Genomic DNA, 16,939 nt, shown 5'->3' with positions numbered 1-16,939 from the left:
CAGGGGGGAGGATAGATGAAGTTAAACAATAGATGAGTGTATAGGGAAGCAATTTTCTGTTACTTTTTAAATGTGTTTATTTTGCAGATAAAATGACAGAGGTGAGAAACTGAAAAGCAGAGTTGAATATAAGATGAATTTAGTTTGTTTTGTGTCTGTTTTCACCTGGTTGTGGTACACTGTATAGGCTCTCCTGGACAAAAGGCATTGCCATCACAAGCCCCGGCATCTGCATCGGACTCTGCAGCTCCTCGGCCTGGAAACTCCCAGAAGAGGCACTCAGGTGGAAGAGGCGAGGCGTGAAGTTATACTTTCCTGGATCTGCCATTACAAAAGAGTTGTTTCTTATGATTTGAAGGCTTACAGTCCACAGCAAAGCACAGTGTGTGTTGCGTTGCACCTTGCAGCATGCAGTCATAGGCCTTCCTGTCCTTTTGTCCCAGTGCTGTCCAGAAGTCTTCTGGCTCTGAACCTTCCTGTACTATCTGCACCTTTACAGGGCTGCTTTTGCTTAAACCCACCTCTGATGGACAGCTAAAACACACAAACAAACAAAAAATAAAAGTACATTCAAGCTAAAAAAAAAAAAAAAAAATTGATACTGAGAACTTTTAAAAAGCGCAATAAGAACATGTGACTCACATTTTAGTGAGGACCTCCACCACCCTCTTGCCGACTTCCTTTGTGCTGCTGTGAGCCTTACAACCAATCCAGAGATAGAGCACTCCCTGCTGGCCATTTAGCAGGACAACACAGCCTCTCGACCTCAGACCCGCACAGCAGCAGTCCACCTCTAACAGAAAACCCTCTTCTGGGAGCTCCCCTCGCACACAAAACAGACGCCAGCTTTCTGTGTTTTGATAATCACAACATTCAAACAAAGAAGAGAAGGAAAATGGACTGAAAACCAAGCTGATTTTACTCCACCTGTGTTGATGGAAGCTTCCTCTTGCTTTCCTTTGTGAATGACCAAGCCTCCCTTGAAAAGCTGCAGGAAACAGGGGGGCTCTTTTCCCTGAGGCACAACCACCTTACAAAACACACCACACAAAAGATGGTAAACAGCTGCATGCACTTATGTCTGCTGGAAATATCATCAATAGTACTGGCTTCTCAAACTCTGTCCTGTGTTCCTCTTACTCTTGTAATATTATTTTTTTAAGAAGGATTTGTTGGTGTTGTGAAGAAGAAAAAGATGCAAGAATGTGTTCTAATTGCATTTCATATGTCTTTTGTGAGCTTTTGCAGCTTTTTCATACTTCAGTTGTTTTACGGGATCTGGATTTTTGTGCTTTTAAGGTTTCGATGCCTTTCAGGGCCAACGGCACTACAACAGACTGGCACTATAATACTGCTCGTCCCAGAGTTCGAACACTAGTGGCTATTAAAGGAACCTCATAATAAATTCACCACCGATGTATCATAAGATAAGATCATAAGATCATAAGATGGCGCCGGTGAGGTCGGCTGCCGTCACGACTGCTCCGACCACTTTTTCTTTGTCTTTGTTTTTTAAGTTAGTTTTCAGCGTTTCTAAATCGGCAAAATCATCACCATTGGGTACATTAGGTATGACAGTGACACTCTTGTTTCTATTGGTATACAATGTACTCACAATTCGAAGTTTTTAACTCCGGATCCGAGCTGGCCGAGTGAGATCTCGAGGGAGAACAAAGGGAAGCGGCGGCGGCCTAGAGGGAAGCGAGCCGGCGTCAGGAACAGGCTGAGAGCTCGTGCACACCGCACACCTCTGCCTAGCATCCTGCTCGCCAACGTCCAGTCACTGGAGAACAAGCTTGACGACCTCAGGGCCAGGATAAAGTTCCAGAGAGACATTCGGGACTGCAATCTCCTCTGCTTCACCGAGACATGGCTGAACCCAGCGGTGCCGGACCACGCCATCCAGCCGGCCGAGTTCTTCTCGGTTCACCGCATGGACAGGACACGGGACTCGGGGAAGTCAAGGGGAGGCGGCGTGTGTTTAATGGTGAACAACAACTGGTGCAACAGTGCGAACGTTGTTCCTCTCACACGCTCCTGCACACCAAATCTGGAACTACTGTCCATCATGTGTCGTCCTTTTTATCTACCTCGGGAATTTACATCGGTCATTGTAAGTGCCGTTTATATTCCACCACAAGCGGACACGGTCACCGCCTTATGCGAGCTGCATGAGGCACTCACACAGCACCAGACACAACACCGGGACGCTGCGCTTATTGTGACGGGGGACTTTAATAGCGCCAACCTCAAACGCGCAGCGCCGAACTTTTATCAACACATCACCTGCCCCACCAAGCAGAGTGAAGCTGATCCCCCACCCACTTGAAACGTAAAGGCAAATAGGCGGAGCGGTTAGTGGTACGTTTGTGCAGATTTGTGCAGGTAAAATTAGCGTTTGTGCTGCTACGGTTTCCGAGATATTAAACTTTATTTTATAGGTCATTCAAAGGTCACCATCCCCCCAGACTGCTCCAAAACAAACCAAAATGGTCTACTTTTTTAGTGCTACGTTTGTGCTGATTTGTGCAGGTAAAATTAGCGTTTGTGCTGCTACAGTATCTGAGATATTAAAAGTTATATTTTTTGCTGATGACATCACCATCCCCCCAGACTGCTCCAAAACAAACCAAAATGGTCTACTTTTTTAGTGCTACGTTTGTGCTGATTTGTGCAGGTAAAATTAGCGTTTGTGCTGCTTCTGTTTTAAAGATATTAATGAAAATGTAAAGGTCAACCAGCCCCCCCACATTACCCAAATCCAACAAAAGTGGTATCAAACGTTTGTGCTACGTTTGTGCTGGTTTGTGCTGCAAAGATTTTCGTTTGTGCTGCTATCATTTTAAAGATATTAATAACAATTTCTAGAGGTCATCAGAGGTCAACCAGCCCCCCCACATTAATTAAATCAAACAAAATGGGTGTCAATCAACTGTGCTAAGTTTGTGCTGGTTTGTGCTGCTAAAATTTTCGTTTGTGCTGCTTCTGTTTTAAAGATATTAATGAAAATGTAAAGGTCAAAAGGTCAACCAGCCCCCCCACATTACCCAAATCCAACAAAAGTGGTATCAAACGTTTGTGCTACGTTTGTGCTGGTTTGTGCTGCAGAAATTTTTGTTTGTGCCGTTATTATTTTAAAGATATTAACAAAAATTTCTAGAGGTCAACCAGCCCCCCCATATTAATGGAATCAAACAAAATGGATGTCAAACGTTTGTGCTGGTTTGTGCTGCAAAAATGTTTGTTTGTGCTGCTAACATTTTAAAATGTTTAATAAAATAACGTCTTGATGCGTGCTTAATCATCCAGGTAAGTAAATCCCAAAAGGTTGATTCTGTTCATCTGGACATTTTCAGTTGGAGAAACGTTTCGTCACTCATCCAAGTGACTTCTTCAGTCTCAGCTGACTGTAGGTTTTCCCAACCATATAAACAGTACATTTGCATAGTGAAGGAAACTAGCGCCACTGAATGAACAATGTGCCGGGGGGTTAATTCCATGATTGTTAGTATGCAAATTCTTATGACCATTGATCAATGACAACTAATCAAAGCCTATTGATCAATGGCCATGAGTACCATTCACAGAAAGTGGGGAATGGCTACAATCACAGCATTGTAGGATGGCGAAAGATGTACCCTTGGGCCCCCCTTCTCGATCCAGAGATGGTCAGCATCCTGACAGCCCGATGGACGAAGCTGTCTCTCAGTCTGCTGGTTCTGCCCCGGAGGCTCTTCAGTATCCTTCCTGATGGCAGCAAACTGAAGACGCTGTTGAAGGGATGAGTGGAGTCACCTGTAATGGAGACGACCTTCCAGATGAGGCAGGTGCAGTAGATCTCCTGGGGAGGGAGGCAAGAGAGGTCCCCACAATGCTCTCGGCTGCTCTCACTACCCGTTGTCATTTTTTCCTGCAGAACCCAATGCAGGAGTCATACCACACAGTGATGCAGCTGGTGAGGATACTCTCAACTGTGCCTCTGTAAAAGGTGCTCATAATGGGGGTTGAATCTCTTGTGCTTCTCAGTTTGCAGAGGAAGTAGAGTCACTGTTGGTCTTCTCCACATTCAGGGACAGGTTGTTGTTGCTGTACCACTCTGGCAGATGGTTAACTTCACCCCTGTAGTAGATCTCGTCGTGGGTCAGCAGAGTGAAGAGAAGGGAGCTCAACACACATCCTTGGGGAGCCCCCGTATTCCGTGTTCTTGGGCTGGAGGTGTTGCTGTTGACCCGTACTGTCTGCTGTCTTCCTGTCAAGAAATCTAGCAGCCCGTTATACAGCAAGGTGCTGATCCCCAGCAGATCCAGTTTGTGAATGAGTTGCTGGGGAATGATGGTGTTGAATGCTGAACTGAAGTCTATGAACAGCACTCTGACATATGAGTCTCTAGTGTTCAGATGTGTGAGGGCTGAGTGAGGGGCAGTTGAAATTCCATCATCGGTTGAGCGTTTTGACCGGTATGCGAACTGAAATGGATCCAGGTTGGGGGAAAGCAATAATTTGATTTGATGCATGACTAACCGTTCAAAGCACTTAACTTAATAATGATGGAGGTGAGTTTGACAGGACGGTAGTCCTTAAAGCAGGAGATAGATGACTTCTTGGGTTCAGTAATGATGGTGGAGGGATCTCCACACACTGTCTGGGGATTGTGTCACCATGGTCTGTAGAGTGGGCTTGTAGTCTGTGATGGTTTGTATTCCTTGCCACTGCCTCCAAGTATCTCTGCTGTCGCTGAAGCTTTGCTGTAGCTGATGCCACGTGACAGGTTTGCCCTTGCTGTTCTTAGACTCACCTAATTCCCGGCTCTGAAGGCTTGCATTTTTCAACTTTAGGAGCATTTAAACCTGACCTGTGAGCCATGGTTTCTGATTGGCCCAGACAGTGATAGTCCTGGTCTCTGTGACATCATCGATGCATTTTGGGATGTAGGCAGTGACAGTTTCTGTATATTCCTGAAAGTCTGTGGTGTTGTCGTGTGTGGCGGCCTGTGGTGGAAAAGCAGTGCCTCTGAGGACCCTTCTGGCCACACCTGTACCTGCTTACGAACTGGTTTGGTGACTTTGACCAGGGGCCTGTGGGAACCCATGGCACACCTAGATTTCTGCCTGTACTGACCCTTATGCAAAATAGGTGGAATTAAGACAGTTCCAAAAGCAAACACAACTGATCAGTGCTGAGAGTGGTCCTGTTGCTGAGGTTGGGATGATCCTGTAATCTCTTATGAACGACCTCCAACGCTTCTATGACTGGGATGCAAGTGAAGACAGATGTAACATCTCTCTCTCACTGTACATGTACTGTTTATAAAATTAGGGAAACATAACCTGCACAAACAAAATAATTTGCAGGACAAATGTTTGACATCGATTTTGTTCGATTTGAAGAAGGTAGGGGGGGCAACTTCACTCACGGGTGTTTATAAGGTTGGGGAAACCTGCAGTCAGCTGAGACTGAAGAAGTCACTTGGATGAGTGACGAAACGTTTCTCCAACTGAAAATGTCCAGATGAACAGAATCAACCTTTTGGGATTTACTTACCTGGATGATTAAGCACGCATCAAGACGTTATTTTATTAAACATTTTAAAATGTTAGCAGCACAAACAAACATTTTTGCAGCACAAACCAGCACAAACGTTTGACATCCATTTTGTTTGATTCCATTAATATGGGGGGGCTGGTTGACCTCTAGAAATTTTTGTTAATATCTTTAAAATAATAACGGCACAAACAAAAATTTCTGCAGCACAAACCAGCACAAACGTAGCACAAACATTTGATACCACTTTTGTTGGATTTGGGTAATGTGGGGGGGCTGGTTGACCTTTTGACCTTTACATTTTCATTAATATCTTTAAAACAGAAGCAGCACAAACGAAAATTTTAGCAGCACAAACGTAGCACAGTTGATTGACACCCATTTTGTTTGATTTAATTAATGTGGGGGGGCTGGTTGACCTCTGATGACCTCTAGAAATTGTTATTAATATCTTTAAAATGATAGCAGCACAAACGAAAATCTTTGCAGCACAAACCAGCACAAACGTAGCACAAACGTTTGATACCACTTTTGTTGGATTTGGGTAATGTGGGGGGGCTGGTTGACCTTTACATTTTCATTAATATCTTTAAAACAGAAGCAGCACAAACGCTAATTTTACCTGCACAAACCAGCACAAACGTAGCACTAAAAAAGTAGACCATTTTGGCCCGTTTTGGAGCAGTCTGGGGGGATGGTGACCTTTGAATGACCTATAAAATAAAGTTTAATATCTCGGAAACCGTAGCAGCACAAACGCTAATTTTACCTGCACAAATCAGCACAAACGTAGCACTAAAAAAGTAGACCATTTTGGTTTGTTTTGGAGCAGTCTGGGGGGATGGTGATGTCATCAGCAAAAAATATAACTTTTAATATCTCAGATACTGTAGCAGCACAAACGCTAATTTTACCTGCACAAATCAGCACAAACGTAGCACTAAAAAAGTAGACCATTTTGGTTTGTTTTGGAGCAGTCTGGGGGGATGGTGACCTTTGAATGACCTATAAAATAAAGTTTAATATCTCGGAAACCGTAGCAGCACAAACGCTAATTTTACCTGCACAAATCTGCACAAACGTAGCACTAACCGCTCCGCCTATTTGCCTTTACGTTTCAAGTGGGTGGGGGGTCAGCTTCACTCTGCTGCCCCAGCAGGGGTGAAAGGACACTGGACCACTGCTACACTACGGTCAAGGACGGCTACAAGGCACAATCCCGCCCCCCGTTTGGCAAATCTGATCACGCCGCCATCTTCCTCATGCCAAAATACAAACAAAGGCTAAAACAGGAAGTTCCGGTTCAGAGGAAGGTCGCGCGCTGGACGGATCAATCGGTGGCCGCGTTACAGGACGCACTCGATGACGCAGACTGGGGCATGTTCAGAAACAGCTCCGACGATGACGTCAACGTGTTTACGGAAGCGGTTGTGGGATTCATCGGGAAACTAGCGGATGATAACGTGGAGACAAAGACTATCACAACGTTTCCCAACCAGAAGCCGTGGGTGGATAAAACCATCCGCAACGCTCTGAGATCCCGCACCGCTGCCTACAACACGGGACTCATGACGGGGGACATGGACCCGTACAAAGCCGCGTCATATAACGTGCGGAGGGCGGTGAAAGAGGCGAAGCAGCGCTATGGGAGGAAACTAGAGTCACAACTCCAACAGAGTGACTCTAGGAGCCTGTGGCGGGGACTAAGGACAGTAACGGACTATAAAGCACCAACAACCGGTATGACGAACGCGGCCGTGACTCTGGCAGACGAGCTGAACACTTTCTATGCTCGCTTCGAGGCTGCAGCTAAGGTCTCCAACAATGCTAGTGTTAGCGGCGCTAACGGCTGCAGACAGGAAGATACTGCCAGCACCGGAAACGTGCTCGTCATCTCCGAGCATGAAGTAAGGAGAGCCTTCAAGAGAGTGAACACCAGGAAAGCAGCAGGACCAGACGGCATCCCAGGTCGTATCCTAAGAGACTGCGCATACCAGCTAGCTCCTGTGTTCACTGAGATATTCAACATCTCTTTATCTCAGTCGGTGATCCCCACATGCTTCAAAGAGTCCATCATTGTTCCTGTCCCGAAGAAACCCCACCCTGCTTCTCTCAATGACTATCGCCCTGTAGCCCTCACCTCAGTAGTGATGAAGTGCTTTGAACGCCTGGTCAGAGACTTCATCATTTCTTCACTACCAGACACACTGGACCCACTACAGTTCGCTTACCGTCCAAATCGTTCCACAGACGATGCCATCTCTCATCTCCTCCACACATCACTCACTCACTTGGACACTAGAAGGGGGAATTATGTTAAAATGCTCTTCATAGACTACAGCTCTGCATTTAACACCATAATTCCCTCCACACTCACCACCAAGCTGGAGCATCTGGGACTCAGCTCATCTATGTGTCAGTGGATCTCCAACTTCCTAACTGGCAGACCACAGGCAGTAAGGATGGGCGGACATGTCTCAGCCTCCACCACTCTCAGCACTGGAGCCCCCCAGGGGTGTGTTCTGAGCCCCCTGCTGTACTCTTTGTACACATATGACTGTGTGGCCACTACCAGCTCCACCACCATCATCAAGTTTGCTGACGACACCGTCGTGGTGGGCCTGATCTCTGATAACAACGAGACGGCCTACCTGAAGGAGATTAGGAATCTGGAGAACTGGTGCCAGAGGAACAACCTCCTTCTAAACGTCAGTAAGACAAAGGAGCTGATAGTGGACTTCAGCACTAAGCAGGAGAGGAACTACCAGACCCCCGTCATCAACGAGTGCCCAGTGGAGAGAGTGGACAGCTTCAAATACCTCGGAGTTCACATTACGCAGGACCTGTCATGGTCCTGTCACATCAACACCGTGGTGAAAAAGGCCCGACAGCGTCTCTACCACCTCAGACGCTTGAGAGACTTCCAACTGCCCTCCAAGGTGCTCAGGAACTTTTACTCGTGCACCATAGAGAGCATCCTGGCGGGAAACATCTTAACCTGGTTCGGGAACAGCACCATGCAGGACAGACGAGCTCTACAGAGGGTTGTGCGGTCAGCTGAGCGCACCATCCGCTCCGAGCTCCCTGACCTGCACTCAATCTACAGCAGGCGGTGCTGGACCAAGGCCAGGAAGATCGTGAAGGACCTCAGCCATCCCAACAACAGACTGTTCTCTCTGTTGAGGTCAGGAAAGCGATTCCGCTCCCTGAAGACCAACACAGAGAGACTGAGGAGGAGCTTCTTCCCGCAGGCGATACGGTCTCTCAATCACACCACCACACAGTACTGACCCACACATATGGTTCTTACACACACACTGGACTTTCTGGACTTTGGTTTTGCACAACACTGGTCACTATATTCTTCATTTCCGGTTAATACTTGTACAGCTGCTGTTATTGTGTATATATTTATTTATATTTAGATTTCTTCATACATTCTTATATAGTTCTATATTGTGTATTGTGTATTTTGTTGTACAGTTATTTTATTTTCAACTTTAATTTATATATTTATCTTTATCTTATTCTTCCCAGTTAAATTTACCCTTCATTCTAATTTGTGTTGTACAGTTATTTCATTTTTAACCTTAATTTATATTTTATTCCTTCCTAGTTAAATTTACCCTTTTTAATTTTTCATATTTATTTCCTTTCTTATTCATAGCCTTTTCCTTTTTTGTTTTCTTTAGGTCACGAGCAGTTGTCCAAGCATTTCACTACATATCGTACTGTGTATGACTGTGTACGTGACAAATAAAAATTTGAATTTGAAATTTGAATTTGATGTGCACATGCCAGCAGAAATAATCTCAACTTCTGTGGCTAACATTGTGTAATAATCTGTTCTCAAAAGGGTCAATGTGTGGGCAGGTAGGCAGAACTAGTAACTATCTAACTAGTAACAAACTAACAAAAAGTGGTAGTGTGGTTTACAAAGTAAAATGTCATCACCTTTGTCTGTTTTTTTCATTCTTAATACTTTAAATACTCCATGGACTTTAAAACAAGCCACTTTTCTCTAAACTACATTCAACTTTTACTGCAGTTGTAAACCAACCATATGCCTCTGTGTATTGAAATTAGAGCTGGGCGATAGAACGATAACGATATGTATCGCGATATAACTTTTACTCGATAGAGAAATTAAGCTATCGCGATAGACCTCGCCGCTCTTGTCCTCAAAAAAAAAAAAAAAAAAAAGGTCAGCCAATCCAAATTAAGTAGCGCAGAGCCGAACCAATCACAGCCGCAGCGTCACGTCGCGTGACTTGTTACGTACAGCACAAGTGCCAAGCCGCACGTGTGTTTGTTTGGGAAGCAGCCAGCGGGTAATGGAGCCAGCGCGTAATGGAGGAAATGAGTGTGCCGACTAGAAAAATCAACCGAGCGTGACCGAAGAGAAAACAGATGATGGTTCCAATGCCGGAGAGATTGTCAAACGGAAGAGCCATAGAAGTTCCGTAGTGTGAAGGTATTTCGGCTATTTCAAGTCTGACAAAAATAGAGTAGCGTGCACTGTAAATTGTGCCGAAAGCAAGTCTGGAAATACAATAAACTGGTGCATTCGTCACACTGCGCCACGTTATTGTTTCGGTGAAATGAATTTCTACAATACTGTTACTGTTAATTCTACTCTCTGCAGTGTTTAAATGCTTACATATACACACAGTTACTGTCCCTCCACACTTACGACTCGGTTCTGCTTCTATGCCCCAGCTTTGTTTACTTTTTCCCACCGAGGCTTCTAGACTTCTGATTGGCCAACATTTAGGCACGGTTAGGAATCTAGCGCCACCTGCTGCTTTGGCATGTTCATAGCAGCGTTTTCCTTCATTTCTGCCTTTATGTGTGGACGGGATTATTTTTTAAAACGAAAATGGAAAATCTCCGTTTTCAAAAATACCCGTGTACGTGTGGACGTAGCCTCAGTCTCTGACTGGAAGCGCTAATTCGTCATTCGGCTTTTGTCAGACTAAAGTAACTGTTAAAACTGTTTGAAAAGCTCAGCTATACAACAAGGAGAGATTGAGAATTTCCTTTTAGTTCTCAGTTTATTTGATATTGACAAAAGTTAGTCAGTTTTGTCTGTTCTTCTGTAAAACAAACTAAGATTTATTTTTAGAATTAATATTTTGTTTCTAAGTGGAATTGACAATTTAGTCTGTTTCGTTTGTCCTATTTTGAAACTTAAATGCTTTAGCGGCTGCCTTTTGTGTAGTTTGCAATATTTGCCTTTATTTATCTGAAAAAGTCTCATGTTCCTTAAGTACATCTACCCTGTTGAACTTATTATGGGAAATAAATATTTAAATAAAAACAAGCTGCTGATTATTTCACATTTTACTTGTGAGCAACGGCACATTTAAATCTTACAAATATAGTTATTTGGCTTATATCGTGATAGATATCGTTATCGCCTGAAATGAAAAAAACATATCGTGATATGAAAAAATCTCATATCGCCCAGCTCTAATTGAAATATACTCTAATAAACATTAAAATGTTTCAGAAGCTTTTGCTGGGTGTTTGTTGTTGTTGGTGCCATTTTTATTGTCTGTTAAATTATTTATGTATTTCTTTCACTTCTACACAGCCATTTAGGCTTATTTTCTCCTCCTACACTGCCTCTTTGCATTGCAATAAAAAAAATACTTGTAATAAAATAAAGTAAAAGACTTTTGCTTGTGCTCTTTGTTTCTCTTAATTTGTTTGGGTATACTCGCATAATGCAATGTTTCTACTAAGTGAAGTGCGTGCGTTCTTTGTGAGGATAAAACTAAGCTTTTCACTGCTGTGAAAGTTAACAGTTACCAGGGTTCTACTTTAATATAAGAAGGGGATCTAATCTGACTGCTATGAGCTTACCTGCGACTCTTCGTGGTTCCTCATCCCGATGGAAAGGAAAGCAGCTGTGTCCCGTCCACTGACACTGGAGTGACGGCCTCGCCACAGGAAGAAGGCCGTCTTTTCCTTTGGTGCTGGATCCGTCCCACACTCATCTGAGCTGTCTGTGCTGTCTGTAACGAAGAGAGAGTGTTAACCATTATTAAAATGTCTCAGTCAAAATATTGCCATAGCATTAAAAGTACAATCTATTAGAAAAAAACCCCAAAAAAGGTTACTGACCAGCTGTACTGATGCTGTACTTCCAGCGGATTACATAAGAGTCTCCTTCATAAAGCTGTCCGTTGCTCTCCACTGGGATTTCACTGTCGTCAAACTCCTGGACGTGCCAGGTGTCCACCGCTACTGTGTTAAGCTCCATCTGACGTTCCTCCGTCAGCATGATGACACCATGACCTCTCTGGACATCGACCCCAGCCAGCACAGTACGGACCAAACCGTCACCTTCTAAGCACTGACCCGATACTAGAGCTTTGGCATCGCAGGGACTCAAGAGGTCTGAAGGAGGGGAGAGCGGCTGGGATGACTGGACTGGGATGGACTATGGAGAGGAAGCGCAGACACTGAATTTCAGTGGTTTAAAAAAAATCACTTTTAAAAAGCAAAAGTCAAAATTGAAATTTAGATATCTGCACATGAGTTTCAGTAGAAATAAAAGGTAGCTAGTTATAAATAGGTTTTAGATATTCCAGTCAATATTTCCAGTAATAAAAATTTGTTGTTTTTTTAGTAAAAATTTTTAATAGAGACTAATTTTCTATCAAGCTGGAAACTTAATAAAACTAATTGATCTAAATATATTCTTCACATCTATAATTTTACACAAACAGTGCAATAACTGAAACACACTAGTTTGAGTGTCTGAAAACTGCATGTGCCGCATCATATCTCTGAATGTGATATGAACCTGCGTCTGATCCGTCCCTGAAGCCGCTTCCTCTCTGCCTCCAACCCTGCACATCCAGTCCAGGAACTTCTCCCTGAACAGAGCTGTCTCGTTGCTCTCAGTGAGGACGCCGAACAGAGCCCAGCTGGGACGGCCTTCTCCTCGTCTGTGGACAAAGTTATGCCATGAAACCGATAAAAGAACTAACACAAGCATTAAACAAAATAGAAAAGAGAGTCTGTCTTAGTCCAGACTCAAGCTTTACAGACATCCATTCCCAAGAGACATAATTACACACACACTATATATATATATATATATATATATATACTTTAAAAGCTTAAATCTCATTAAACTGCAACAAAAAAAAACCCTCTTGAAATAAATGAAGAAAGGAAGCCCTTTAAAGACCTTGTTTAATATACACAAGTTGTAATATATTTTCTGACTGTGGAATATGGTACACTGAGAGAAGACCTTTACTCTCTGCAAGTATTTTGTAGTTCATGTCCACTTGCTTGCTTTAAAATATGTCTTTTAAATGTCAAAATATAGTCTGGACTTTAAACATCAAGCAGGGTTTTTAGAGCATGTCACATGGGCACACTTAACCAAGAATTACTTTCTACAGAGTGCATATTATGAATGCACAGCAAACTTAATGTTGTATACAGACAGGCTCCTTTTTTATGTGTAATATATTAGTGACTTACAGCTGAATTGCAGGGTTACACTGAGTGGGATCCAGTGGGTTTACTTGACAGTTGCTGTAGTCATAAGCTCCAACCCACACCTGGTGAGTCAACTGGAGAGCAACATTTCTCCTCCTGAGGGAAACGTCCTGTCCGAGCCACAGATAGACCTCACTGCCGAAATCAAACACCAGGGCCTGGGCATACATGACAAAGAGATATGAACAGAGTCAGAGATTAACTTCTCTTCCATTATTTTTCTACAATCAAGCATTTAATGAACAAAAAAACAAACCCAAAACCAAAACAACTACAATATAAGTAATTAGGGAGCCGAGAATTGAAGCTCAGACCTCAGAGGAGGCCAACAGGGTGATGCTGGGGATGGAGGCCCAAGCCTGTTCATGAGGCACCAGTTTGTTTTCCACCAGCCTGTACACACAGTTGGACTCCACCACACCGCGCTCATAGAGCTCATCCTCCTCTGGAGCACAAGCTCCTGTGAGTAAAAGAAAAGAAAAAACATTTTCTAATGTTTTGGATGAAAAACAACAGGTGAATTATAAAAGGAGAAAAATTGCAATTCAAAATGTGTTTCTCTGATATATTTGAAAAGTACATGTTTTACTTCCAACCTCTGTACTGTGTTCTTCCTCCCAGGAGACTCCAGAAGTCTGCAGCCACACTGCTGTCAGAGTTCATGCCCTCCTGCAGGTGGACAACGTGGGAAGCCAAACAACCAAGGTCCCTTTGGTTCTGGATGAACAAAGCTAGCTCAGAGGCCTGACAAAAAATAAATAAATAATATGATAATCAGCAGTAACAGAATATAGTTCACCCATTTTCTGCCACTTATCCCATTCAGGGTCACAGGGAGGCCAGTGTACCCAGAGAGTCCCACAGAGACACAGGGAGAACATGCAATCTCCACGCAGAAAGGCCTTGAGCAGATGGTGGATTAGAACCTAGGACCTTTTTGCTATGCTAACCCAAACAGAACATAGTCTATAGTAAAAGCATATTGTAATTTCTTTTTATTTTACTACTGCAGTCTTTGCTGGCCTATATTAGAAATCTTGCAGGAAACTTGCCTCACCAAACCAAAATATTTCCAATAACAAGAACATGGCTGAGTGCTACACATGAAAAGAAATAAATTCATAAGTGTCACAACCCGTTCATGTGTGAAATCAGCTATAGTTTTAGACAAACAGATATTTGAACCTTTGTTATAATAATAGAAACGTACAAATAACTATTAAAAAGAGTCTATGACAGTGTGCACCGTCCTCTCAATAATATTACCTTTTTATGGAAGCTTGTAAGGAAATATTTTGGGTTATTATCTCAAAATGTTGACTTAATTACTCATTCAGTGCTTTGTCTCCACACTTTGTCCCCATATACGTTTAGTACACTGTTCCATAATAAAATATAAATACATTTAAAACGCAACCAAAGTTAATGTTTAAAAGTAAAGGTACATACTGTGATACTTAGATAATCAATAACTGAACTCTGTGATGTATGACGTTCTTGATTCATATCGTCACTGTCCTTTATTATGCATTTAACACACAAACTGTAGCCAACCTTTATGAGTCCATTAAGGTTTAATGCTTACAATTTACTGCAAGAACTGCAAACACTGCATTTTATGCACAGAATGCTCTTTGGGTCTTGAAGGGTAATATTTTATGCATTTATTTGTTGTGCATAAATGTAAACCAATTTGGTATATGTATGAAGTTATTAAAACATCCTTTCCCATGTAAATTTCTAAGAGGAGTAAGTTTAAGGGATGGTCAGATATTTCCTGGCAATGGGAAATAATTTTAATCCTACTTTCTTATTTTGTATTGTATTATCCACCTCTTTACCCTTTCCCTGTAATTTTATGTGTCATACATGCTGCTACTACACCATAACATTGTCCTGGGTGGTACCTTTGCTTTTTCTTGTCCGTTGGCAAACTCTCCACTCCACAGGATGCAGTGCTCTGGAGTGACCAGCAGGAAGCAGTCTCCACTGTTCAGTGACCGCACTGAGGGCTCAACCAGGCGGACCTGAACATGCCGCCTACCTGTCATCACAGGTGTTGGTTAACCTTAACACCTGACCACAAGCAGATCATCACACAGATGAACCAAACCTTTCCTGACCTTTGATGTGAATTAGCATCAGGCTGCTGAAGGGCGGGTAAGACTTAGCTGTCTCGGCATCTAAGGAGGATTCTTCAGATCTTAAGGAAGGTGAGTCTGCTATAGACGAGTTCTTAGACTCTATAGTGAGAAAAAAACCTGCAATATCAGGTAGCTGAGCAACATAAAAGAAGGAAAGTAACAAGAGAAGGGAACAACATAAATTAGCATACTTTTTTCTGCTTGGATCCTCTCTTGAGCTGATGAATTGACTCTCTCTCCCATGAAGTCCTGCCTGATGTCCTCTCTGGCTGCGAGAGCCCTCAGAGGGTTTCTGGAGCCTTGAGTCCGACGGGACGGACGTACCGACCGCCTGTGCTCTGCTACTGCTGAGGTCAATCTGCAAACAAACACACACAGACAATACAGAGTTACTGAAGATATCAGCTACTGTGTGTGTGAATATAAATTTGCAGGAAAATTTTTTTTTACTCTAATCTTTTCCTTTTAGCTTTAGCATAAAAACTACATTAGATACACAAATATATTTTGCATTTACTATTTAGAAATTGCAAGGACTCAATCTAATCTCACATTTGCAGGAAAAAACTATGCTTACATGTGTGTGTTGGTCTGGCAGAAGACTCCCAGGTCCTGCTCACCCTCTGAGGCAGCAATTCCACCACAAGGTGGGGGGCAGGCTGAAGAAGGTGACTGATCACAGTAGAAACTGCCATCAAACATGTTTGGTTCATCAACAGGCGTCTCTTCCTTTACCTCCTGAGTAGTGACTGTTGGTGAAGAACTCTGTGGAGTCACTGAGGGGGAAAGAAATGAAAACGCTAAAATACTTGGATCCTCAATGAGCTTTTACATTGTGGGAACCAGCGTTGTCCATATGATGATGAATAAAACAAGCACTGAGTCTCAACACAGACTTGTTTGTTTATTTGTTTGCTTGTTTTTCGTGGTGTAAAACTGCTCTGACCTTCATTTTTGCATGATGGAGCATCAGTGGAGTGTCTCCTGCTGTGAGCGATACCATTTCTCTGTGATTCACCAGATGCAAGGCCTAGATGTTGCAAACACAGGAGAGAAAAACCTCATAAACAAGGCCAAAATATGCTCAGCAGAACTGTATGAGAACTGGAGAATAAGTGAGTTACTTGTCTTAGCCGTGCTTCCAGCCTCCTGCTCTTTGCTTTCCTGCTGTGTTTTCAATTCTCCAAATTCAGTCATCTGAATCTCAGTTCCTTTATCCTACAGAGCCCGAGAAATGCATCCGTTACAATGCAGCTTTTCCGCAGATACACGCACAAATATGAAAAAAATGCAGGTGTGCGTCACCTTATGTCTCCACTGAGGCTGACTCTGATTGTTCGTAGGAGAGGAGACTTCTTGTGCCTCAAAGGAGAGGTTAGTCTGGAGGTGAAAGCAAAACACAGAAATGGTGACTTTTGCATTCTAGGACAGTGAGAGTGGATTGCACAGAAGATACAAAATATAAAGATTTTACATAGAGCTAAACTTTCTATGTGTAACATTTCATTCAGTCTGTTCCTTTCTGCCTAATCCTGCCCTGCATTAGATATTATAAGGAGTTTTTGTACAATGCACATTTACTTTTGTCCATTAGAACTAGGTCAGAAACATGCACAAAGAAACGTGGGAGTAAGATATAACTTTCATGACCAAAATGAACATCTGGTAAGCACACACCTAAATGGAAAGTGTGAACTGAGAGCTGTGATGTGACGCATTGTAATTTTGAG

At 43.0% G+C, this 16,939-nt stretch overlaps 1 protein-coding gene across 10 annotated transcripts in view; it reads right to left on the bottom strand.

Annotated features, from left to right (window-relative positions):
- The window catches only part of svilc (supervillin c), a 29,980-nt gene that overhangs the window by 1,859 nt on the left and 11,182 nt on the right, over positions 1 to 16,939 (bottom strand). For all 10 annotated transcript variants that reach the window (XM_004552381.4, XM_004552385.4, XM_004552384.4 and 7 more), the window contains 17 exons: positions 16,515 to 16,589; positions 16,334 to 16,427; positions 16,156 to 16,239; positions 15,787 to 15,985; positions 15,401 to 15,567; positions 15,189 to 15,308; positions 14,973 to 15,109; positions 13,662 to 13,809; positions 13,380 to 13,525; positions 13,048 to 13,223; positions 12,356 to 12,500; positions 11,671 to 11,989; positions 11,410 to 11,561; positions 928 to 1,030; positions 643 to 850; positions 401 to 534; positions 166 to 321 (listed from right to left, as the gene is read on the bottom strand). In XM_004552381.4, the coding sequence (XP_004552438.3) occupies positions 166 to 321; positions 401 to 534; positions 643 to 850; positions 928 to 1,030; positions 11,410 to 11,561; positions 11,671 to 11,989; positions 12,356 to 12,500; positions 13,048 to 13,223; positions 13,380 to 13,525; positions 13,662 to 13,809; positions 14,973 to 15,109; positions 15,189 to 15,308; positions 15,401 to 15,567; positions 15,787 to 15,985; positions 16,156 to 16,239; positions 16,334 to 16,427; positions 16,515 to 16,589 (2,563 nt within the window). The remainder of the gene's footprint in view (positions 1 to 165; positions 322 to 400; positions 535 to 642; positions 851 to 927; positions 1,031 to 11,409; positions 11,562 to 11,670; positions 11,990 to 12,355; positions 12,501 to 13,047; positions 13,224 to 13,379; positions 13,526 to 13,661; positions 13,810 to 14,972; positions 15,110 to 15,188; positions 15,309 to 15,400; positions 15,568 to 15,786; positions 15,986 to 16,155; positions 16,240 to 16,333; positions 16,428 to 16,514; positions 16,590 to 16,939) is intronic.

Source organism: Maylandia zebra, linkage group LG4 (assembly GCF_041146795.1).
Source record: "Maylandia zebra isolate NMK-2024a linkage group LG4, Mzebra_GT3a, whole genome shotgun sequence".
NCBI classification, from domain to species: Eukaryota; Metazoa; Chordata; class Actinopteri; order Cichliformes; family Cichlidae; genus Maylandia; species Maylandia zebra.
Note: the sequence above shows the minus strand (reverse complement) of the source record. Positions and strands in the feature narration are given on the sequence as shown.